The sequence below is a fragment of the Microcaecilia unicolor genome, chromosome 9, assembly GCF_901765095.1.
Source record: "Microcaecilia unicolor chromosome 9, aMicUni1.1, whole genome shotgun sequence".
In the NCBI taxonomy this organism is placed as follows: Eukaryota; Metazoa; Chordata; class Amphibia; order Gymnophiona; family Siphonopidae; genus Microcaecilia; species Microcaecilia unicolor.
In genome coordinates this window covers 3280341-3305584 of record NC_044039.1, presented here as the reverse complement: position 1 = coordinate 3305584, position 25244 = coordinate 3280341, and the positions used below count along the sequence as shown (strand labels likewise).

At 44.4% G+C, this 25244-nt stretch overlaps 1 protein-coding gene across 1 annotated transcript in view; it reads right to left on the bottom strand.

Moving 5' to 3' along the window:
* SLC15A5 (solute carrier family 15 member 5) overlaps window positions 1-24779 on the bottom strand; it is a 29554-nt gene extending 4775 nt beyond the window's left edge. Inside the window, exons 1-7 of the mRNA XM_030214817.1 lie at window positions 24404-24779; window positions 19763-19985; window positions 17213-17382; window positions 14191-14411; window positions 11825-12011; window positions 7600-7788; window positions 3110-3241 (exon numbers count right to left, since the gene is read on the bottom strand). Coding sequence (XP_030070677.1) covers window positions 3110-3241; window positions 7600-7788; window positions 11825-12011; window positions 14191-14411; window positions 17213-17382; window positions 19763-19985; window positions 24404-24779 — 1498 coding nt within the window. The remainder of the gene's footprint in view (window positions 1-3109; window positions 3242-7599; window positions 7789-11824; window positions 12012-14190; window positions 14412-17212; window positions 17383-19762; window positions 19986-24403) is intronic.
* Between the last annotated feature and the right edge of the window lie 465 nt (window positions 24780-25244).

Genomic DNA, 25244 nt, shown 5'->3' with positions numbered 1-25244 from the left:
GATCTAAAAAAATACTGAATGGAGTGGAATGGGTAGACGTGAATCGCTTGTTTCCTCTTTCTAAAAATACTAGGACTAGGGGTCACACTATGAAGCTACTAAATAGTAAATTTAAAACAAACTGGAGAAAATATTCTTTCACTCAACATATATTTAAACTCTGGAATTCATTGCCAGAGAATATGGTAAAAGCAATTCGCTTAGCAGGGTTTAAAAAAGGTTGGCTAATTTCCTGAAAGAAAAGTTCTTGTCATTATTGAGGTGGACTTAGGAAAATCCACTTATTTCTAGGATAAGCAGCCTTCACCTTGTCCTCTGTCTATATGTCATGCACTAGGACCAGGGGCGTAGCCAGACATCCGTGGGAGGGGGGTCCAAAGCCCGAGAGGAGGGGGCACATTTTAGCCCTCCCCCCGGTGCCGCCCCCCGCGCCGCCATTGCTGCCCCCCACGTCTTTTCCGACCCCCCTCCCGCCGTGAACCCTTCCCGCCGCCGCCTACCTTCACTTTTGCTGGTGGGGGACCCCACTCCCCGCCAGCCGATGTCCTCTCCATCCTGCTCCTGCTCTTGTTGCATGCATTGCTGACGTCCTGCACGTTGTATGTGCAGGACGTCAGCAATGCATGCAACAGCAGGAGCAGGATGGAGAGGACGTCGGCTGGCGGGGAGTGGGGTCCCCCGCCAGCAAAAGTGAAGGTAGGTGGGGCGGGGGCGGGTTCACCGGGAGGGGGGGTCCAGGCTGGAATCTACAGGGGCCCAGGCCCCCTCAGGCCCCCTCAGGCCCCACGTAGCTACGCCACTGACTGGGACAAGCACAGACTTTGTAAAGGTTGCAAAGACAACATAAATTAAAAAGGAACAAACAAACTGTAAAACACACCAAAAGGGAAGTGAAACAGAAACGCATAAAAAAGCATAAAAAGAGACAGGAAGTAGCCTACAGTAAGGGGGAAAACTGCTGTTGAACATCTGTGCACCTTGTTTGTAAAGTTTCAAAGGGAAACTGTCAGTGAAAGGTCTCACGTGCTTCGTATATGTAATAGTTTTGGACAGAAAGTTATTTCAGTGGTTGATTTTCCGTTTCCTGGGGGTGCTGTGGAGGCTGAGGTAGGGGTCTTAGTCCTCACACAATGGTGACACTGAATAACTGAATGTAGGACTGATGGAGGTTGGAAGAGGATATAAAAGACAGGGGAGGTGTTTGAGATGAAGGTTAATAGCCCTAGTTTCAGGTCAGCTGGAAACCCAATAGCGCAGGAGGAAGTCAATGGGTCAAATATATAAAATGCTTAATATTCACAGTGAGTTATGTATTGGTTGGTGAATGGTGAATCTCTAATTTGCTTACTGTCACAGTTCAAGGAAGGGAAGCCCTTGCGCCACAGTCGGGTTAGCGCTGCCCAGTCAAACTGAGGGTTAGCTGGCCCTGACTGATGGCAGACAAGTCACCTGGGCAAGGCCCAGGTTCAACAGGAAATGGAGAACAGGTGACAAGGTAGATAAGGCTGGAGACAGGTGAGGCTGGAGCTGGAGGCAAGGTTGGACTGGAGACAAGGCAGGCAAGGTTGGACTGGAGACGAGACAGGTGAGGCTGAGGCTGCAGACAGGGCAGGCAAGGCTAGAGCTGGAGACAGGGCAGGCAAGGCTGGAGCTGGAGACAGGGCAGGCAAGGCTGGAGCTGGAGACAAGGCAGGCAAGGCAACAAGGCAAGGTTGGCTTGAAGAAAGACTAGGCAGACTCAAGGCAGAGACCTGTTGCTAAGGCAGTGAGAGGAAAGATCCCATCACCCTAAATGGGCCAAAGGGCTGAAGTCAGCCAGGCAAGCCCAACCCATTCTCCCCTTGCGACAGGAAAGGTATGTGCCTAAGGATGCCACCGGCTGTCGATGCTTGTTATAGAAAACCTCTGAGCACACGTGTGCATGTAACTGTAATGATCACACACAGAAGTGTTAATGGGCACTTAACTTTAGGTGACCTGATTCAGACTGAGAGGGTAAGTGCTTAACTTTACAGTGCAGCTGCCCCAGCTGAATATTGAGCTCATCATTACTAGTTGTGTGACTATGGAAAATTTCTCATGAAAGTGATTTTATTAGAAATCATATATCAATCAATTGCACAGTTAGGGGGGATTCTACATATAGGGTCCAAGTTGGTTGTGCAAGTCAATTGATCAGCGGGCCCTTAACTAGCAATAACTGGGTGCCAACAATCAATTAGTGCAGTTAATTGGCATCAATTAGAATTTACATGGGCAACTGGCTGCGTGCTGTTCTATAAGGCTCAGTGCATTGTCATAGCGCGTCTCTGAAAAGGGGACGTGGTCAAAGGCGTGTTTTAAGGGAGTTCTGAAAGGTTGTGCACAGAATTTGGCCTAACTGCACCTAACATCTGGTTTCAGCCCAAAAGGTAGACGTGGGATCTGTGCGTAACATTTATCGAATAGCATGCAGCACCGAATTCTTTTCAGTGCCATATCTACAATTTCCTCCTTAGTGCCGAGCAGGTCCAGACTGTTCCTAGCTGCACAGAGTACTTGACAGATTACAGAACAGACTGTCCACGTTTCATGAATCTTGACGTGCTGGTTGGTTGAAGCATTGTTTTAACTAGAAGTGAATGTAAAATGTGAACCTGACTGGTTTCACTGCACTGCACAACCGCTGCGTTGAAAAATACATTTCTAATGGAAGGGTGATGGGCTACAGCGTCCACCAGTATCAGAAAATGAGACGGGGCTTTTGTGCTGAATTCTGGACTGGTTTAGGGAGCCTAGCTTGGTCAATGCTTTTTGTCAGGTGAGGGACATTTTGGGCTTCTTTGTGGTGGGAATGAGAGATGGTGGGGTCATGAAACCTGGCCAACATCCATCAGTTTGGACAAGATTTGTCGCAAGATACTGTGATAACTGCTTCTCTAACCAGAGATTTAGCCATCCTAGATTTAATGCTTTTCATTTTCTCAGTAGTTAAAGTCTTTCTAAACCATTACAGGACTGTTATGGGACGTTAGAAAGACCCAGCTCCTGGTATTCAGTCCATATTTTACCTGCAAATCAAATTATTCTGCAAGATTAAAAACCATTTGCAGTTGCAGTGCGTTCTTACCTCCTGATATTAAACGTACTGCCTGGACAATAAATACTCCCATAAAACAACCAGCGCCATTAAAGAGCGTCAGGAAGTGCATTGAGATGCCTCGGATTCTGCCTGGCACAAACCTGAAGGTTATTACTGAGCCTAGGGAGAGAGAGAGAAGCACAGCTAGGTTAGACCAAAAGATGTACTCAACAAGCATCATGTCAATACAGACCTGCTAAAAATCTTAGAAGTTACTAGGAAACACCTCCTTCCCCAATCCTCCCTTCCAAGAATGCAACATCACATTCTGCATTTCAAAATACCCTGAACTGGGCCAATTTGGATGACTTCTCCAGAACCAGGCCTAACCACACCAGGGGATTTGAAAGTACGTTTCCTAAGTCTAAAGCTCAAATTGCCTTGCTTTCAGTTCATGTTAGAAAAACAAAACAATTAAAGACCTGTTAAATTTTGGAATTAAATCAATAATTGAATGAAAAAAATGTACCGACTGAACATTACCGGCCAGGAATCGATTCCTGCTCATCAAACATATAAATGGCGAGTGACCGACTCACTCGCAAATGCGCAGTAGAGACTTCCCTCTGTCCCGCCCCCGCGTCAATACGTGATGACGGGGGGGGGGGGGGTGGGACAGAGAGGGAAACTGCGCCGCCGAGGTTGCTGCCGCCACCCCTCCACCAGGCCCGGGCCCTCTCTTCCCTTCTGAACTTACACATCCATTCGCCGAACGCAGCAACGCACATCAGCTGAGCTGCACTGAGCCCTTCCTTCTTTGCCTGTGGCCCCGCCCTCCTGTGACGTAACGTCAGCGAGGGCGGGACACACACAGGCAGAGAAGGAAGGGGCAGCTCAGCTGATGTGCGTTGCTGCGTTCGGCGAATGGATGTGTAAGTTCAGAAGGGAAGAGAGGGCCCGGGCCAGGTGGAGGGGTGGCGGCGACTTCGCGGGGGGGAGGGGAGCGGTGGTGACCGCGGGGGTAGGAAAACCTCAATACCAGCCCGTTTTTACGGGCTCAACGGCTAGTATATATATATATGACCTACACCGAGAAAAGCTGTGTGGAGTTCACTGCATTCTCCTCTTTTCCTGTATAGTATAAGCTTGACTCATCAATTCTTATTTTAAATGTCGACGCTGATATGTTTTAATTGCTATATAAATTAGAGAGTCATTGTAGCCGTCTTCCTTACTTGTTTAGCAGTTGTGCGTTCCTTAAAGGCAAGAGATACCACCCAGCTATCCAGGTAGAGACTGATACGGCTGTCGCCTGTGTATTCGCTCAGAGCTGCAGAACGCCATCGCAAATTCATGAGGAGATCTATTCAAGCAACTTGTCATAATCTGAGGACAAACGTCATTATCTGGGAGTGAAACAGCCACTCAATAATTGCTAAATGTTTTATGAGTTCCAATGGCCATATCCACTGTGTATCCTGCCTATAGACAAAGAGCAGGAAAAAAGCCACAGTGCCCTGCTCTTCGCTCTTGAGGGTTGCCAAGGGGTCAAGATTTCAGGATATACATAATGAATATGGCAACTCCCTCCATTGTATGCAGATGTTTCTCATGTGTATTCAGAAGGGATCTTCTGAAAACCTGATCTGCTCGCAGCCCTCGCCTTGGTGAATTAAGCCTTAAATGGTAACGCGAGGGACACATTTAGCAAACTTTTAGGAAGTCACATAGCAGTGCATTGAAAATAAAGAGGGAAAATATGTTTTCCACCCAGTGTATAATTTAGCTTTGAAACACGCTGCTGGAAGATGTGACATAAGCAGTTAGGGTATCTGCTTTATAAAAGGTTTGGACAAATTCCTGGAGGAAAAGTCCATAAACTGCTATTAAGGTAGACCTGGGGAAAGCCACTGCTTATCCCTGGAGTAGGTAGAAGGGAAATAAGGGTGTCTAGCTTAAGGACCCCACTTTTCTTTCCAGAACAGGCTCCATGCAGACGTGTTCTAGGTACCCTTTTGTAGAATTACCCTCAAACTGCGCACAATTTGATGCTTTAGTGCACAAGTTATAAAATGTGCATAATTTTATTGTTTAATTAGATGCTAATTGGCATTAACAACCAATAATTGGTGCTAATTGGCAGTAATTCGCAGTTCTGCGCATAATTGCCCTTAGTCCATATTCTACAAATTGAGCAATAGAAGGGGGCGTGGACCTTAGGGACCTCATGGGCGGGTCACAGGCGGTGCCCAACATGTACTCTTGTGGATTATTTATTTATTTATTTATTTATTTTAAATACTTACAGCCCGCTCAATCCAAATTGTTCTAGCAGGCTTACAAACAAAACATTCACCATAAGAAAAATAATAACAAAGAGGAAATAAGCAATAAAACAAATACAAATAGCGTTATGACATCCGGGCAAAATATCTTTCATACTCAGCTCTTCCAGAAAAATACTCATCAAAGTGCACTTCAAAATAATTAATAACCATCTAGAGCACTGTTCCCTCTAAACTGAGTGGGAGTCCTCCTCCTTTAGTCCTGCCAAGAGAGGGCGCTGTTTCACTATCACATTCTCAATAGTGGCTCTGCAGGACTCTAAGGAACCTGCTTGTCCCTAGTGACAAGACACAATATTGAAGCACTGCCCCCCACTGGCAGCAATGCAAGTTGAAGGACTCCTGCCCAGCTTACAGGGAACAGTGATCCAGAGTACTAACAGTTACTCACCTAACTAACAGCAGTTAGACATATTTACACATGCCACTGAGCTAGATTAAGGCTCAATTCTAAAGCTAGGTCGTAACTGTGGACTTGCATTAGTATTTTTATAATGGCATTACTGAAATAGAATTCATGCTTACTGTCATCATTCCAATGCCTATGTTTAGGTGAGCTGGAGAGAATTATCCCTTTTAAAGTGTTAATGGGATTTGGCCCCAGGCAGAAGAAATGTTTTAATTCACATCCTAGCTCACAATAGCTTTGCACTTCTCTCACTAAGCAACCATGGGGCCAGGTATGGGATGTTAAATCTATTCAATAATAATTCAAGGATCTTCAAGTCTTTATTCAACCATAATTCAAGGATATTCAATCATGTGGTCTGTGTATGGAGTAACTGTTTCTACCAATGTCAAGGATATGTGGAGGCATATTTTCAAACCACTTAGACTTATAAAGTTACATAGAGGGGCATAATCGAACGGGGCGCCCACATTTTCATGAGGGCGACCTCGCAGGATGGCCCCACAAAGGGGCAGGGAAATCCATATTATCGAAACAAGATGGGCGTCCATCTTTCATTTTGATAATACAGTCGGGGATGCCCAAATCTCAACATCTAGATTGACCTTAGAGATGGTCGACCTAAATGTTGAGATGGTCGACCTTAGAGATGATCGTCCCCGGTTTTCAGCCATAATGGAAACAGAGGACGCCCATCTCAAAAATGACCAATCCAAGCCATTTGGTCATGGAAGGAGCCAGAATTCATAGTGCACTGGTCCCCCTCACATGCCAGGACACCAACCGGGCACCCTAGGGGGCACTGCACTGGACTTCAGAAATTGCTCCCAGGTGCATAGCTCCCTTACCTTGGGTGCTGAGCCCCCCAAAACCCTCTACCCACAACTGTACACCACTACCATAACCCTAAGGGGTGAAGGGGGCAATTAGATGTGGGTACAGTGGGTTTCAGGTGGGTTTTGGAGGGCTCACATTTACCACCACAAGTGTAACAGGTGGGGGATGGGCCTGGGTCCGCCTGCCTGAAGTGCACTGCACCCACTAAAAGTGCTCCAGGGACCTGCATACTGCTGTCATTGAGCTGGGTATGACATTGGAGGCTGGCATAGAGGCTGGCAAAAAATATTTTTAAAGTTCTTTTTTAGGATGGGAGGGTGTTGGTGACCACTGGCGGAGTAAGGGGAAGTCATCTGGTCAGTTTGGGAACCTTTTCACAGCTTGGTCGCAAGAAAAAATGGACCAAGTAAAGTCAGCCAAGTGCTCGTCAGGGACGTCCTTCTTTTTTCCATTATCGTCCGAGGACGCCCATCTCTTAATCACGCCCCAGTCCTGCCTTCGCTACGGTGCCAACACGCCCCCATGAACTTTGGTTGTCCCCACGATGGAAAGCAGTTGAGGATGCCCAAAATCGGCTTTCAATTATGCCGATTTGGGTGACCCTGAGAGAAGGATGCCCATCTCCTGATTTGTGTCAGAAGATGGGCGCCCTTCTCTTTCGAAAATAAGCCTGATAGTAACCTCTGGTACTTTGTAAGTCTAAATGCTTTGAAAATGAACCCCTAAATCTATTCAACAATAATTCAAGGATATTTAAATCTTCATTCAATAACAATTCAAGGATATTCAAATCTTTATTCAATAATAATTCAAGGATATTCAACCATGTGGTCTGTGTATGGAGGAGCTGTTCCTACTCATGGCGAGGATATTAAATCTGTTCAATAATAAATCAAGGATACTCAAATTGTTCTCAAAAGGGAGAAACAGAGTAAACAGCTTCTTACAGGCAGGAGTTACCAGTGCTTCCGCCAAACCAAGTAAGAGATACTGAGGAGTCAAATGGTAGCAAGGCATGGAAGAAACCAGAAGAACCTTGCCAGCAAGTGTCTGTTCCACCATGGAAAAATGTTTCCTGAGCATTTCAAAGCAGCCGGCCACCAGCATCGAGAGGGAAGCGCAGATGTGACCAGCGACTGGGCAAACACAGAAGGGAAAATAACAATGATAGCAATCAGCCTTTTCTTGTTTATTATTATTAGAATTATGATTTTGTAGTAGTTCAGGCCTTTTCATTTGTAGGCCAAGGTGAGTTATCATCAGATACAGTATTTCCCTCTCTTATTTCCTAATGAGTGGTATTAATGCATATTTAAGTGATGAACACCCTATTATTCAATGGGGTCTACTTATTAAATCCCTCATTTGATACAGGGTGCATACGGTTAGGCAATTGGTTCTAAATTAGCAATAAGTATCAATAACTTGCTTTGACAAGCTTTACTTGGCACTAATTGCAGTTATGCACGTAACTAACTTATCGCCCTATTCTATAAACTTAGGGCCCGATATTCAGACTTGGTTAAGTGGCTATTTTTTCATTGAAGATATACAGCTTCTCTCTATCCTGAATTCAGCCCTAGACCAGATTGAGCAGTAGTTTACTTATAACAAAATGGTGCTAGACCTCTCTAAATGTAAGGCCATCTGGGTCTTTCGGGACATTCCTCTCCCCTAGTTTTCTCCTATGCTCTACGATAGTACTAGGGTTTAAGATAGGTGGAGGGGCATAATCGAAAGGGGCGCCCAAGTTTTCCTGAGGGCGTCCTCGCAGGATGTCCCAGCGAAGGGGCGGGGAAACCCGCATAATCGAACCAAGATGGGCGTCCATCTTTCCTTTCGATAATACGGTCGGGGACGCCCAAATCTTGACATTTAGGTCGTCCCTAGAGATGGTCGTCCTTAGACTTGGTCATTTCTAATTTTCGGTGATAATGGAAACTAAGGACGCCCATCTCAGAAACAACCAAATGCAAGCCATTTGGTTGTGGGAGGAGCCCGCATTCATAGTGCACTGGTCCCCCTCACATGCCAGGACACCAATCGGGCACCCTAGGGGGCACTGCAGTGGACTTCAGAAAAAGCTCCCAGGTACATAGCTCCCTTACCTTGTGTACTGAGCCCCCCCAAAACCCACTACCCACAACTGTACACCACTATCATATGAAGAGGGTATCTAGATGTGGGTACAGTGGGTTTGTGGTGGGTTTTGGAGGGCTCACATTTACCACCACAAGTGTAAAAGGTGTAGGGAGGATGGGCCTGGGTCCGCCTGCCTGAAGTGCACTGCACCCACTAAAACTGCTCCAGGGACCTGCATACTGTTGCGATGGACCTGAGTATGACATTTGAGGCTGGCATAGAGGCTGGCACAAAATATTTTTAAAGTTCTTTTTTGAGGGTGGGAGGGGGTGAGTAACCACTGGGGGAGTAAGGGGAGGTCATCCCTGATTCCCTCCGGTGGTCATCTGGTCAGTTCGGGCACCTTTTTGTGCCTTGGTCGTAAGAAAAACTGGACCAGGTAAAGTCGTCCAAATGCTCGTCGGGGACGCCCCTTTTTTTTTCATTATGGGTTCAGGATGCCTATGTGTTAGGCACGCCCAAGTCCCGCCTTTGCTATGCCTCCGACACGCCCCCGGGAACTTTGGTCGTACCCATGATGGAAAGCAGTTGGGGACGCCCAAAATCGGCTTTTGATTATGCCGATTTGGGTGACCCTGTGAGAAGGACACCCATCTTCAGATTTGTGTCGAAAGATGGGCGTCCTCTTTCGAAAATAAGCCTGATAATCTACTTAGCTTAAGAGCCTCAAATTTCTACCATTGTAAAGTCATCTACTACTACTACTACTACTACCACTTATCATTTCTATAGCGCTACTAGACGCACGCAGTGCTGTACACTCAACATGAAGAGAGCAAGCACCAATACAAGACCCGACACGGGACCGTGTTTTGGTAGATAAAACCCCCTGCCTCGAAGGACAAAAACAGTATGTGCTTTCGATTTTAATACAGATGGTGCTGGAGAAGAACAGTCCAAAATGCTCTCAGCAAAACAAATGAAACACTGCTGCCCTAATGTATCGTCTTTGCTGATCGTTATTTCTTTCTTGTTAATCCTTGTTATTGTAAACCATTTTGTTATGGTGTTTAGGTTAAACAGTGGTTATCAAAAAATTAAAATATAGTAAACTACTCACAGGGAAGAGGAGGGAAGGGGAAGGGGGGCACTGGTGCTGGCAAGGTTGGTCTGGGGACCGGTACTATGTAAGCCACATTGAGCCTGCAAATAGGTGGGAAAATGTGGGGTACAAATGCAACAAATAAATAAATAACTTTCAAATGTCTTGTTTTACCCATCTGAGCCTCTCTAGCCACCTCCTCCCATTCACCCTCCCCCCGCCCATGACATTAAGACCCCCCCCTCTCCCCTGGAATCTCGCCCCAATGTGTACCACTATGTTGCTGTGAGAGGCCACGACAGTCATTTTCTTGAGGCAGTCGCAGGTGGGCTTCGCTCCTGCCTCCATTGCTCTCACTTGACCACCAAGGAAGGTCCGGGTGGAGGGGAGGCTATGGAATCAGGGGATGTTCGGGGTGAGGGTCTTAATGTCATGGACTGGGAAGAGAGTGAAGGGGAGGGGGGGCTGTTTTAGGGGGCAGGGATAAAACATTTGAATGTTATGTGGGTCCCAGTTGATCTTCTGTGCAGTAACCCGTATAGCTAACAGTTTTTTGCTGTCCTAACTTGGCCGGGTTAGCTATATGGATCTCAGCACTGCATATTGCCGGCATCTGCATAACCGCCAGATCCTCCCCAATACCACCTCCTGTGCCACCCCTGACCTGCCCAGAGCCATACGTCCCGTTTTAGTGCCACTGAATATTGGAGGTTGGGTAACTCCAAATGATTTTAGTGGGCAGGCACATTGGTTTTTTCGGAAATAGGTGTTTGATATTTTATGCAGTTTGCATTTATGTTTAATTTATATTGCTTTGAAGTGGAATAGATTTAGGGGGAAGCTATTAATCTGGGCTACCCTTAAGGTATGCTATTTTAGCACAGGACCCATTTTAGGCAATGAAGGAATGGATCCTCAGGAGCTTAGTCAAGATCGGGAGGCGGGGCTGGTGGTTGGGAGGCAGGGATAGTGCTGGACAGACTTGTAGGGTCTGTGCCAGAGCCGGTGGTTGGGAGGCAGGGCTGGTGGTGGGGAGGTGAGGATAGTGCTGGGCAGACTTATACGGTCTGTGCCTGTGCCAGAGCCGGTGGTTGGGAGGTGGGGCTGGTGGTTGGGAGGCGGGGATAGTGCGGGGCAGACTTATACGGTCTGTGCCCTGAAGAGCACAGGTACAAATCAAAGTAAGGTATACACAAAAAGCAGCAAATATGAGTTATCTTGTTGGGCAGACTGGATGGACCATGCAGGTCTTTTTCTGCCGTCATCTACTAAGAGTTAACTAAGAGTTAATACTAATAACCCAGGTTAATGGTAAAATAACCCATCTTAATGGTAGCCCATGTTGATAACTTTCTCCCTTAATTAAAGAAAAGAGAAATGTCTCTAGAATGGAAATCACTGCTCTATGTAATAAAAGTGAGCCAAGTATAGGACAATCAAAGCATTGTGACTGAGGAGGTTGGCTCAAGCATTGATGGAACGAGACATTATGACATCACAATATCAGTTGCTGTATGTAATAAAAGTGAGCCAAATATAGGACAGTCAAGCCATTGTGACATCACTGATGAGGTTGGCTCTTATTGGTGGAATGAGGCATTATGACATCACAATCTCAGCTCTGGTTACCAGACTGAAACTCTTCACACTAAGGGGGGAAGTTATCAACATGGGTTACCATTTATTGCACCATTAACTTGTGCTATTGTAGCAGAGGTCCCATTTTATACAATGAGACCTAGTTACTAATAACTGGGGTTAACAGTAAAGTGATGCATCTTAATGGTAGCCAATGTTGATAACTTCCTCATTTAATGGTATGCAACTGTAAATATATAAATAAATAATAATAATGTTTGTGGCAGGGTCTAAGTTCTTTTAACTGACCTGGAGTGCTTGGGCAATTTGAACACATCTTCAAAATACGCTGCAAATAGGGAGTGAGAACGGTGCTCAACGAACGCAGCGGATCAATAAATTTCACTCACTTATGTATGATGAGAGCAACAGCCCCCCCCTTTCAGTGAATAGCAGGCTTCCATTGATGCATTCCAGGAAAGGCGCAAGAACCAATAAGGGCGTGATGCTTATGGCGTTCATCGCTGCTATGGGCAAAAGAAACCCATTGAGATTCAAGTTGGAGTTCATGGTCTGGATATAATATCCTGAAGGAATCTGCATTTGAAAACAGAATGCATTTCTATTTAGTGCAAAATCAGTGGTTCTCAACATTTGGGACACACCCAGCCAGTCAGGCTTTCAGGATGTTCAAAATGAATATGCACGAGGGAGTCGGTGCATTCACCTTTGTCCTCTAAATATGCACCGTAGATATGGTGAAAACCAGACTGACTGGGTGTGTCCTGAAGAATGGGTTACAGCCCTTGTGTAAAGCCACATTTGTATATTTTAACAAGGCACCTTTTGCTCACTAGTGAGCCTGCTTCCTGGCATAAAGAGGAGAAAAGGCAGGGAAACTTTCCAAAGAGGTTTGTGAAATGAGCTGTAGCCTTGCATATATACAGACCCTTAGAAAGTTCTTAAGAAACATTTTAGAGGAAGGATAACAACAGATGTTTCACTGAAATTGAGCAGTCTGGCCTTGATTTCACACTCCAGGGCTCTGAGGCTCTATCTTGTCAGCACTTTCTTTTAAGTCCTGCCTCATCTGCAGTGGGCTGATGGCATGTCTAGATATACTGAAGTCTGATTCAGCCCCCTCCCCCTTTCTGAAATAGCTTTCAGATCCAAATATACTACTACTATTTGACATTTCTAAAGCGCTACTAGGGTTACGCAGCGCTGTACAATATAACATAGAAGGACAGTCCCTGCTCTGAGAGCTTACAATCTAATGGACAAATGTACAGACAATCAAGTAGTGGCACTCAAATTGGGGCAGTCTAGGTTCCTTGAGAGGTATCAGGTTAGGTGCCGAAGGCAACATTGAAGAGGTGGGCTTTGAGCAAGGATTTGAAGATGGGTAGGGAGGGGGCTTGGCGTAGGGCCTCAGGAAATTGATTCCACGCATAGGGTGAGGCGAGGCAGAATGGGCGGAGCCTGGAGTTGGCAGTGGTGGAGAAGGGTACTGAGAGGAGGAATTTATCCTGTGAGCGGAGGTTTCGGGCGTGAACGTAAGGGGAGATGAGGGTGGAGAGGTAATGAGGGGCTGCAGACTGAGTGCATTTGTAGGTGAGAAGGAGAAGCTTGAACTGTATGCGGTATCTGATTGGAAGCCAGTGAAGTGACCTGAGGAGAGGGGTGATATGAGTATATTGGTTCAGGCGGAATATAAGACGTGCAGCAGAGTTCTGAATGGATTGAAGGGGGGGATAGATGGCTAAGTGGGAGGCCAGTGAGGAGAAGGTTGCAGTAGTCAAGGCGAGAGGTAATGAGGGCGTGGATGAGAGTTCGGGTGGTGTGCTCAGAGAGGAAAGGGCGAATTTTGCTGATGTTAAAGAGGATATCCCAGACTTCCATATATTTAAAGGTGCTTACCACAATCTTTAAACATGTTTACTGAAATAGTTAAGCGATTCATGGCTGCAAATCTGGACGGTACTTGTGTCTCAGTTTCCAAGTTACCCATTCTGGGAGAGAGACTTTTTCCGCCTGTCCTGGTTTTAAACTTACATCGTAAAGCAATGTGGGATTTGTAGTCCCTGATTCTACTCATTGAAATCAGTACTGCGGGTCCCATAATGCACCAAGAGGCTGGCAGAAATCCAGGCCTTCCTAAAATCTCCCTGTTGGAACTGGGTTACTTGGCAGCTCTGTTTTTCCACTAAATTGTAAGCTTTCTGGAGGGAGGGGGGGGGGGGGGGGGGTCTACTATCTGTCCAGCGTTGTAGGTGTGGAAGAGATTTTTTTCCCATTTTGATTTTGTTTTGTTTCATTAGTGAGTGTTTTTAAAACAATTTCCTTTTGTTAAGTGTTTGTGAAATGATCTCAACCTGCTTTTAGTATGTGTTTAACATCATTTAAAGCCCATAAAATGAAATGTTCTTTTTGTTTTGGATTTGAAAAATAAGAAATAGCAACAAATTTCATTTCAGCTGTTTTGTTGTTTTCAAACAAAGTCTCTAGTAATTGTAGTAACAGCGTGTGACACTTTTTATACCCCAAGATAAAAAGATGCAGCGTACACATAGGACCTTATAGAAAAGGACTTTTTCTCATTCTTTGCCTATAGAAAAAATCAATAAAATCCCACAGGTCTCTTCTTTTAGTTCTTTCTCTGCCTCTTCTTTGTCTAAGAACACTTTATAATTCTGCCCCTGTCGGAGTGTAGAAATAATCCCACACAAGCCTGCGGTTTATTCGAGCCTTTCAGCATTCCGAGCCATTCTCTTACCTGCATGACGCAGGTTCTGTACAGAATCTGAAAACTGAAGAATGGAAGAAGTTTGACAAGGGACTTTGTGCTCTCGACGTGATCCTCGCTGAAGCAGCCGCCATTGTTCTCCTTGGCACGGTCCAGCCAGCTGCTCACTTGCCCACCAAGATGGCGGTGCTGGACACAGCACATCCTCAGCGCGTTAGCAAACACTCCGAAGGTTGCAAACAGGGATCCTCCTGCAAATGCAGCACAGACGCATTGGGACCAGGCAGATTTCAGAAAGGCAGACGGAACGCCTACATGGCTACATGGCTACACAGACAAAGAGTGCGCAGGTAGCCCCGCCTTATTGTAAGGGCCAGAAACTGAGATATCTTTAAAAGATTGCAAAGAGTATTTGCTTTATTTTTTTTTTTCACTCTGGGGCCCTTCTCTGAAACTGCATTAGGTGCTTTACATGCGTCTAACGCAGCAAAAAAATGAGCTAATATGGGAAGCATCCCACATTAATTTTGCCACCTGTCTATGCTAACTGCGTGGTAACTATTTTAGGGAGTGTGTCAGGGGCGGAGAACGGGCGTTGATGCATTAATCGGCTAGGGAATGTGTGCGTTAAAGGTTAGCGCATCCACAGTGCAAGAGCCCTTAAAGAGGAGGCAGTAAGTGATCCTGTGGTAATTTTGAATGGAACAAATTGAAAAGAAGTCCTTTTTGATGACCACGTTAGAAATGGGCGTAGCGTTCGGGAAAGGCCAGCATAAGGGCAGGCTAAGCTGATTTACTGACGCAGCTGAGTTAAAGGACCCCTTTGGTTCTCATGTACAAACATTTACACATGTAACTTAAGCTTCCTTCTGTCTTTTACCTTTTTTTTTTAGATAATTGTACTAATGGACAGTATTTATTTATTTATCGGGATTTCGCCTTTATGAGGAGATATACCCAAGGCGGTGTACAGCAGGTACAGTTCAACATAAAACGTACAAATTTTGTTAACAGTATAACAATGGTAAAACAACTAAGAATAAACATAAATACAATGAATGAGGTAAACTTGTATCAAATAAAAGATAACCAATGACCAATAAACATGACTTATGTTTGTATAAACCACATTGAATAATGAAAGAATTAACAAAAGATGGCACAGCCAAGTGGAAAAGGGAAATGGGACTTGATATATACCACCTTTCTGTGGTTTTACAACTACATTAAAAGTGGTTTATATAGTATATACAGGTACTTATTTTGTACCTGGGGCAATGGAGGGTTAAATGACTTGCCCAAAGTCACAAGGAGCTACAGTGGGAATGGAACTCAATTCCCTAGGATCAAAGTCCACTGCACTAACCACTAGGTTACTCCTCCACTAGCAGCATTCCAAGTAGAAGCCTGCCCTTGCAGATCAGCAACGCGGCCGCACAGGCTTCTGTTTCTGTGAGTCTGACGTCCTGCAAGTATGTGCAGGACGTCAGACTCACAGAAACAGAAGCCTGCGCGGCTGCATTGCTGATCTGCAAGGGCATGCTTTTACATGGAATGTTGCTAGTGGAACAGCAACATTCCATTTAGAATCTCCAATAGCAGCAACATTCCAGAATCTCAAATCACTCCTTGAGATTCCAGAATCTTGCTATTCTTTGCGGTTCTGCATGGAATGTTGCAACTCTTTGAGATTGTGCATGGAATCTTGTTAATGGGACTTGATATACCTCCTTTCTGTGGGGTTTGCAACTACATTAAAAGTGGTTTACATAGTATATACAGGTACTTATTTTGTACCTGGGGCAATGGAGGGTTAAATGACTTGCCCAGAGCTCTAGTGGGAATTGAACGCAATTCCCTAGGATCAAAGTCCACTGCACTAACCACTACACTACTCTTCCACTCAAAAATTGAAAACATTTCCCTTACTGCAAATCCAAAGTGCATTATGGCACTTGTAATATGCTTGTGTGGCTAAGCAGTTAGCACATGAATTAGTGAATGGAAATTGCCAGCGCTTGTTACTGCGCTGGTGGACACAAATTCACAGGCTAACTGCTTACCCTGTTATAGTGCCAATAATTGGGAGCCAAAGCCCTCTCCCAATGTCTAACCAACCTTACATCCTACATCGCTGGGATAAGCAGCACATTTTCCCCCGCTGCAAAATAGGACACAAAGAGGCATATTTTTTTCCCCACAGAAGAACTTTTCCAGGCAATGTTTGTTTCAGAACAGTGGCTTCTAGAGATGTGCATTCAGGGGCGTAGCCAGACCTCACGGTGGGAGGGGGCCAGAGCATGAGGTGGGGGGCCACATTTTGGTCTGTCCCCCCCTCCCGCTGCCCTGCCACAGCCCCTGCCACTCCCCACCCACAGCCGCAGCAAATACCTTGACTGGCGGGGGTCCCCAACCCCCGCCAGCTGAAGCATTGTCCAGCGCCGGTCTCTGGCGTCTTCATGTTGCCAGCCCTGCTCTGTCTTCCCCTCACGTCGTGCACGCTCCTTTTAGTGAAAATGAGCATGCTCAATTTCACTAAAAGGAGCGTGTCGGACGTGAGGGGAAGACAGAGCAGGGCAGGCAATGAGGCGGTGCTGGAGACTGGCGCTGGACAATGCTTCAGCTGGTGGGAGTTGAGGACCCCTGCCAGCAAAAGCAGGGGCCCAGATGAAATTTGGAGGGGGGGGGGGGGGGGCCCAGGTCCCCATGGCCGCACCTAGCTATGCCACTGTGTGCATTCATTTGAAATTACAATGGGAAATGTTAGTGATATATCCGATGTAGTTTCATGTTGTTTTTATCGGAAAGGACAGGAAAACCTCCCAAATTTGGGGTTTGTTTTAGTGCGCATTCTTTTCCAAAAGAGCACACGCTCTTGCAATGTATAAAAAACAAAAAACAAAACCTCCCATACAAAATGAAAACTCCTGTAAACAACATGGAAAACGATACAAAATGAAAAAATTTCAGGCTAAACACCCTTGGTGGCTTCCTTCCACCTCCTCGGACTTCTATCCAGTCTCACATTTCAGAACCGTTATACAAATCTTACCTTTCTTAGGCTGATAAATCAGTTCAGTGCGTATCATGTGGATAGTGATCAGGGCCATAACGACAGATACAAATGGAATAAGGAAGCCAAGATTCTTAGCCACCGACTGCTGTATGTAAGCAATGCCCAAAAAGACGATGAAAGAGTTGAGGTTCACCAACCAATTGAACCTAGAGCAAAATTGACAACAAATCATTACAGGAAAAGAATATCCAATGGAAAATGTTTTGATTGAGTCAGGTTAAAGAAGGACTATTTCAGGAAATGGTGGTACTTAACCAAAAAGCCCTAAGTCCCTCAGATTTCTCCAAGTTGGCTGGAGGCCTGTCTTGGTTTGAGTCCAAGTGCTTGAATCTATTCTGATTCAGCGGGGTTTAGATTTAATCAATAGTGGTTCCCTCATTCATCATTTACGAGAACTGTTAATTTAGTTTTAAAGCTCCTTGACTAAATGGAATGACCCGTTGGGATTTCTACATATAGCATTTTCCCTTAACTGTGTCTCCTGTCCAAACACAGAGAGGTCTTTTTGATTAAACTCCATTGATTAAATACAGTTCTGAAAGATGTGAGATCCCAACAGAAGAAACTCTCCCAAGCTATTTTTCACAAATGAATACTGCTCAGTCCGAGTCCTTGGAAGCCTTAGTTAATCAAAGATGATGTTACAAATTAAGGCTCAAAATAGAATCAAAAAGTAGGATTTTACGTACTTTGGGCAAACCAAAGACACTGAGTGAAGTCTGCACTGCCCAACCTGTTCCATAACGTTCATAAAAGCATATTTTATGATTCCCTGGTACTTGCATTAGTTTCCAATTATTTTGTGCACCGTATTTTAATCTGTGTTAGAATGTGAGGGCTAGTTTGGAAAACCACAGTGACTGTTCTGAGCAGAACGCCAATATGACAAGCCGTTTACTAATTATAAGAACTATCTAGACAATAATCTCTAATTTCATTTGTTAAATTGTCTGTTCAGAGCTTCTATTTCCAAGACAATAAAACCCCTAATTACGCTAGGATCTTCTGGTTCAGTGTGAGGCATGGGGTTACAGGAAAAGCAGACCGCTTGCGGGAGTGCCGATTCAATCCAGGTGTGCTTTTCTTTACATTAAAACACTGTTCTTGTAATACTGCTAAAACATTTTAGCAGACTTGTACAGTGTCATGCCTATAAATTAGAGCAAAGCTAAGATGTTTTTAGACCACACAGATGACACTAGGATCAAACAACACTTTCGGACTTCGTGTTCGTTGCAAAATGCTGCAAACTTGGACTCTGATAATATTAAAGATAGTTGAATGAACCTTGACTTAATAGATATATAAATGCAGGTTGTGTTGGAGCTCTTGGTGGCCTCGTAACTATTGGGCATCATAACTGGTCAAGAATTCAGGATACCCCACATAATGTTCATGGTGGGCATTAGCAACCATATGGTTATTAAACGATATTATAGATGTAAAATGAACCAGAAGGATGTGCACATGTTCTGCATTTGTAGTTCTAACATGTGTTCAATGCTGCTGTCATTTCCTGTTTGCTCTTGCATTCTGCACCCTGATAGGTCAGTCCCTGCATCATGTGACCCTCTCCCTCCATCACTGAAGTCCTGACAGATGCTTGCCTCAGTGCCCTCAGTGTGGGGTTTCTTCTTTCTCACTCCTTCCTGCTCTTTTCCTTCTTTGGAGTGGACTCTCCTTTTTTTGAGGGGGTACTTGGAAGTACCGGCATCTTTTCTATTGTCTGCTAAAATTGACCCATGGTTCCCAAGTTTTATTGAAAGAGCTCAGGCTCTACACACCAATTCTGCCTTGTCATAGATTCTGTGACTGGTTGCAGGGGGGGGGGGGCCTGGCTATTGTGGGGTGTGTCCCTTAGTGATCACCCCACCCCCTGAAGGGTGGCCTAGCATTTGAGTACCGGCACCTTTTTCGCTAGAAAATATGCACTGACTACACACCTTTCTTTTAAGCCCAACCAAATTTCCCCTTTTTGTGTAACTTCTCAACTTCCTCAATTTTATGCTCTACTGATCAGTTCACCTCTGCAATAAACTAAGACCCATTCTTCAGACACTCCCGACCCATCTCTTTGCAATATTGTCAGTAACTGTTCAATATCCAGTTAAAAGACTTTTATTGGGGCAGAAGGGACTCCTGGTTCTAGCTTCTGCATGCAGTAAGTGAATTGTTTATACCCATTCTTGCAATAAGCAGTCAACATTCAGGAAAAATAGAATCTTCCTTGTTGACCTTGGGTTGCTAGTTTAACTGACTGGATAATAATGCATTGTGAGACAACAGTTTACCTTGAAAAGGGCCCCTTGGTGTTGCTGTTTCTGTTTAAGAGAAAGGCTAATATATCTTACATCTTCTCACCCCTCCTGTGGGAAGCACTGGACATGTGTGTTCCTTTTTCTTTGCTGGAAAGGAAGCTACCAGGAATCCTTTCAAAGCAAAGACCTCAACGACAATTTCAACTATAGTTCAATCGTGATTAGAATGTTCCACAACTTATTCTTTTGCAACAAACATGGTACAAACCAGTTGAAAAAGGACAGCAATTCCTTCTGTCTGCAGTCCTGAAGATTGTAAGCGCCCAGTGGACAAATTATAGCTCTTACGCCTCCTGTGCCAAGGGAAGTAGCCAGTAAACTTATGTAGAAGAGAATGTTCTGCTCTCGCTTAGAGAGAATATGAGCAATATGGTGAGGGTCCAGATATAAGTCTTCGAAAGGGAAGGCAAGAAGAGGTAGCATGGCAGTGCCTGCAAAAGCAGAGAACAGGCGGAAATCGGTAAAAATAGTTAAATAACTTCCATGACTCTCAAATGCGTTGCCGTCTTATGCCAGAATCATTCCTACAAGTGGTGCAGGCAGAATTTCACCTGTGACTATTGGATAATTGTGATTCTCTTGGGTTTAATCATAAACAATTATGATGTCTTTTGGTGTGACTGGTGGTCAAATAAATGTGTATTATACATCATGGAGCGTAATAGCCAGGGATTGACTACATACCTGCAGCAGCCTTAAAATTCATGGATAAGGTTAAATGGCTAAAATAGAGGTACGGTATCTGTTTAACTATTGCGTATAGTGCAGGGGCGTAGCCAGACAGCAGATTTTGGGTGGGCCTAGGCAAGAAGTGGGTGGGCACCAAATGTTCTCTCCCCCACCCCCACACCAAAAAAATATCTCAGCTAGTGGGAAAATGCTTCTCTCCAGTCTCCACCTTGGTAGTTTGCAGCAGGCATGTGCTGAAAACTGAGCATGCGAAGGTGCCAGTATTGTGGAGGGCAGCATTTTCATTACCATGTGCTACTGTTGGATGGGCCTGAGCCCTAAGTGGGTGGGCCCCGGTCCACCCAGGCCCACCTGTGGCTACACCACTGGTATTGTGTTGACATTGTAAGTAGTATACTATGCCATACTTTGTGTTGTTTTCGAATATTTTTACTGCTCTAATTGCCTCCTGCTCATGTTTGATCTATTCTTACTGTACACCGCCTTGAGTGAGCTCCTTTAAAAAGGCGGTAAATAAATCCTAATAAATAAATAAACTTTAGACCTGCTATTTCTTCAGTACCACTTGGATTGATGTTATCTGTTTAGCAGTTGAATATTGCCATTTTAAACACCTTTATACCCAGCCCTGGAATGCTTCTAGCCACATCCCTTTTTAATTGGTTAACTTTGGAAAAGCTATCCATAGAAAAGCTGCAGATACTTTGTTTAAAAAACCACTTACTGTATGTAATTGGGGGCACTGCTGACCACAGAAGTCAGGACTTTTCAAATCTGTCCCTGGGACCCCACCACCAGTCAGATTGTCAGGATATCCAAAAGGAATATGCATGAGATAAATTTGCATCCATTGGAGGCTCAGTGTATGGATGTTGAATTAGGGCAGCTGAGGATCTGGCAGTGAGGGACGTATACTCCGATTCACGATGCAATTACCTTAACCAATGGGATAATGACTCTTGCCTGACCTCAGCATGAGAAACAGCAGTGCCATATGAAAGCACTCATTGGTGTCTGTTTCCTGCATCTAAATTTAAAGCGTCCATGCTAAAAGAAAAAAAAAAAATTTAAAAACGCCCAGTGAAATCACACATTACCATCTGTTTCCTGCGTCTAAATATAAGTGTCCAAGCTAAAAAAAAAATGTAAATGCTTATATTTAAGCTGCAGAAAACAGACGCCAAGTGTGCTTCATGTTCAGATTTTATCAGGCGCATGTGCACAGGCGCCAAGCTTACCGTGAAACTCTTCTGCGAATGCACCAAGCACAATCCTCCTGCCAAACTCACTAATGCTCAATGCTATGAGCACACCTATATTTGCATCTAATTAATGTTGAGCATTACGGCATTGTTTTTCTAATGCCTTTGTATCGCTCCATGGTGCGACCGCACCTCGAATACTGTGTTCAATTCTGGTTGCTGCATTTCAAAAAAGATATAGTGGAATTAGAAAAGGTGCAGAGAAGGGCGACGAAAATGATAAAGGGGATGGGACGACTTCCCTAAGAGGAAAGGCTAAAGCGGCTAGGGCTCTTCAGCTTGGAGAAAAGGCGGCTGAGGGGAGATATGATAGAGGTCTATAAAATAATGAGAGGAGTTGAACAGGTAGACGTGAATCACTTGTTTACTCTTTCAAAAAATACTAGGACTAGGGGGCATGCGATGAAGCTACAATGTGTAGAAAATTTAAAACAAATTGGAGAAAATCTTTCTTCACTCAACGTGTTATCAAACTCTGGAATTCGTTGCCAGAGAAATGTGGTAAAGGCGGTTAGCTGAGCGGAGTTTAAAAAAGGTTTGGACGGCTTCCTAAAGGAAAAGTCCATAGACCGTTATTAAATGAACTTGGGGAAAATCCACTATTTCTGTGATAAGCAGTATAAAATGTTTTGTACATTTTTGGGATCTTGCCAGGTATTTGTGACCTGGATTGGCCACTGTTGGAAACAGGATGCTGGGCTCGATGGACCTTTGGTCTTTCCCAGTATGGCAATACTTATGTACTTATGTACTCTGTTTCAGTGGTGCTTTATGGCACTATTCAGAATAGCACTGGAGTTTTGAGCATCAGGGCCTGAGAGCATTAGGCAGCTAACATCCCCACCCTTGATCCTTTTTCAAACACCTCCCTGAAGCCTGACTCCCTTTCAAACTTCCCCCAGGAACCGCCATTCCTTTGCATTTCCTCAGCACTTATCAGAGATCTCCCTGGTGGGTTAGGAGTAACCCTCGGGTATTCCTTGCTCAGTGATTCTGATTCAAAATGTTGGCTTTATCCCTCTATCTGTAGTCATAGGGGGGGCCAGGCTGCTAAAGAAGGGATTGCTTTTTGTATTGTTGCAGCCGAGAACATACGAAATGTCTGGCTGCAGCAATGCACTTAATAGTTACCATGGGATTCGTTTACGTGCAGTACCGTGGGTTAGTGAACCCCATGGTATAACAATAAGCAAATCAGGTTAGGCCTCTTAAGCCTTTCCTTGTGCTTTATTTAACAGAAGTCAGATTTCAGGTCCATGCATACAATGCAGTAAAATCCAGAACAGCGTCAGCTTGCTTGAACGAAATGGAACCCATTGGCGGTTCTAGTGTTTCTGAATTCTAATGTATAATACTTCATTCATGCTGCTTCCAGACAGGAATAATGTCCAGTGTTTATTTAAGCTTAATTCTCCTCTGAATGCCATAGCGCTAGAGGAACAGACATGGCCACAGATCAGTTAAATCGCTTGTTCGGAGCTATCCACTAATTTCAGTAGCACTTAACCGTTTATTGCCGCTGTAAATTAGTGGTTAGCGCAGAAATGAAAACCGGTTATTTTGGGGGCGTTCTGGGGACAGAGTCAGCACTTAACCAGCCAGGCTATCTGCATAAATGGGACCCATAAAAAACAGTCCTATCTTTAAGCGAGAACCCATGGCCGGTTGAGTTCTGAATATCAACTTAACCAGCTATGTGTTAGCCAAAGCCTCGTAGTGAATTATGGTAGATAAAACTGAAAATAGCTCATCCAGTCTGCCCAGCAAGATGTTTAGGGTTGTAGCTGCTGCTCTGGGTAGGTTATCGTTCATGCTTTCTGTGTAGGATTGTAACCTCTGCCCTGTGCTACAGAGAAACCAAGTGGTGTGTCCCAAAGTGTGAGATCTACCTTGCCAATGAGACTGAAGGCCAAAGTGCGAGATATTTCAGGGAATGCAGCTGGAGTATAAATCTGAGCCATGAGGAAAAGCGGGGGTGTGAGGGTGAGGAGATGCAAAGATGGTGGCTGCCAGTGAGGCCTGATGCCTCTCTGACTCATTGGAGTTACTCTTCTTGATGTCACACAGATTGACCCTTGAGGGCCAAGTGAAATCTTGCCAAATAGAGAAGTGCATTCCTGCTCCTTCCCCCCCCCCCCCCCCCAACCTACCACAGTGCAGTGTTAGGTAAAATCATTTTGAAAACAATTTAAAATCAAAATCGGTAAGCCTGTTGTGATTCCAAATCAAAATCGGTCAACAAATTATTTCAAATCGAACATTGGCAAAGTAAGATGATACTATTAAATGTAATTGTCAAGGGACAGGACTATAGACTAAGCATCAATATTGATAAGCCTGGACGTGCAAATTACATGTCCATATATGGCAATAATTATTATATAAATAGAATTTACAGACTTTGTTAGCTTAGGCTTGAGTTTAGACCATCACAGTAATAAATCCATGAATCCTAAGATTAAATCAACTTCCATCAGCAAATGATCTTTGATTTTATAACTGAAAAAGATACACAATCACTTGAATATGTGAAATAAAAATCTAAAATCATACAAAATGATATTAAATCATCATTTCAATTTACTTGATTTGAAATCATACCCAACACGGCCACAGTGGAAATGGGACTCTAGTGGAGAGGAGGGTGAAGACCGTAAAGCCAGAAGCTTATAGACTGGAATACCAAGTAACACACATTAGGCTGGCTATCCCTTCACTCTCTGCACACTGCTTCTCGAATGCATGAGAAGGGGAGCATTAGTGTATGAGTGTGTGTGGTCAGGCCTAATGTATGTGACATGGTTTCTCTGGTAGAGGTTCACTCATACCTCCTGTTTAAGGTCGTAGCTGCCACTCCATGCAGACACATTAAAGTGAACTACTGAAGTAGTACCTACCTATAAAATGAAGAAAAATGCAGATGTACACCACCTTGATCCTTCCCATACAAGATTCAGCAAACCATCCCACGAACACAGGCATCAAGATAGAAGTGCCAACGAAGCACAGGTTCACACTGGCAGCCTGGTGATTTTGGTATCCAAGCTTGACGGTGCAAAAGAGAATTGTATTACAGACAATCCCAAAGAAAGCAAACCTTTCACAAAGTTCTACCAGCAACAGGCAGATCACCACATGCGCCTTGTTCTTTGACCTGGACCCAGATGACTTGCTCTGTCTGCAATTATTCCTCCAGAATTTTCTCTTCTTTCTCTCTGAGCCTGTTCGGTTCAGGAGTTTCTCTTGAAAACTCATAAGGTCTATGATTGCCATCCTTGCGGTTGGAGCAGTTGGGCCAGAGTTGGAGCTTCTGGCCTCTGTTTGTCTTTCTCTTATCTACTGCAATTAACACAGGGAGAAGAGTTTAGACTGGAATTCCACACAGCACTATTATAATTTCCCAGGGCTTCTCGCACTCTGGTGACACGGTATTACACCTATGATCAAAGAACACAGGAGACATGAGTACTTGGGCTCTGGGAAGCCCAGCTGTTGTAGAATTGGATCTGCTTAGCAAACTTCCAGTCTATAATTAAATAGGCCAGTTTTTCTGTTGAATTAGAATAACACAATGAATTGAATTTTAAAATAACAGAGTGCGTAAAAAATGACTATGCAATGCAGGCAGTAGGAACCAAGCATAAAAATATATATTTTTTTCTTAGTACTTAATCAATTGCTAGAAACCAAAATCACAGACAGAGAAAATCGAATGAGTTGCGCTCCAGATACACTAGT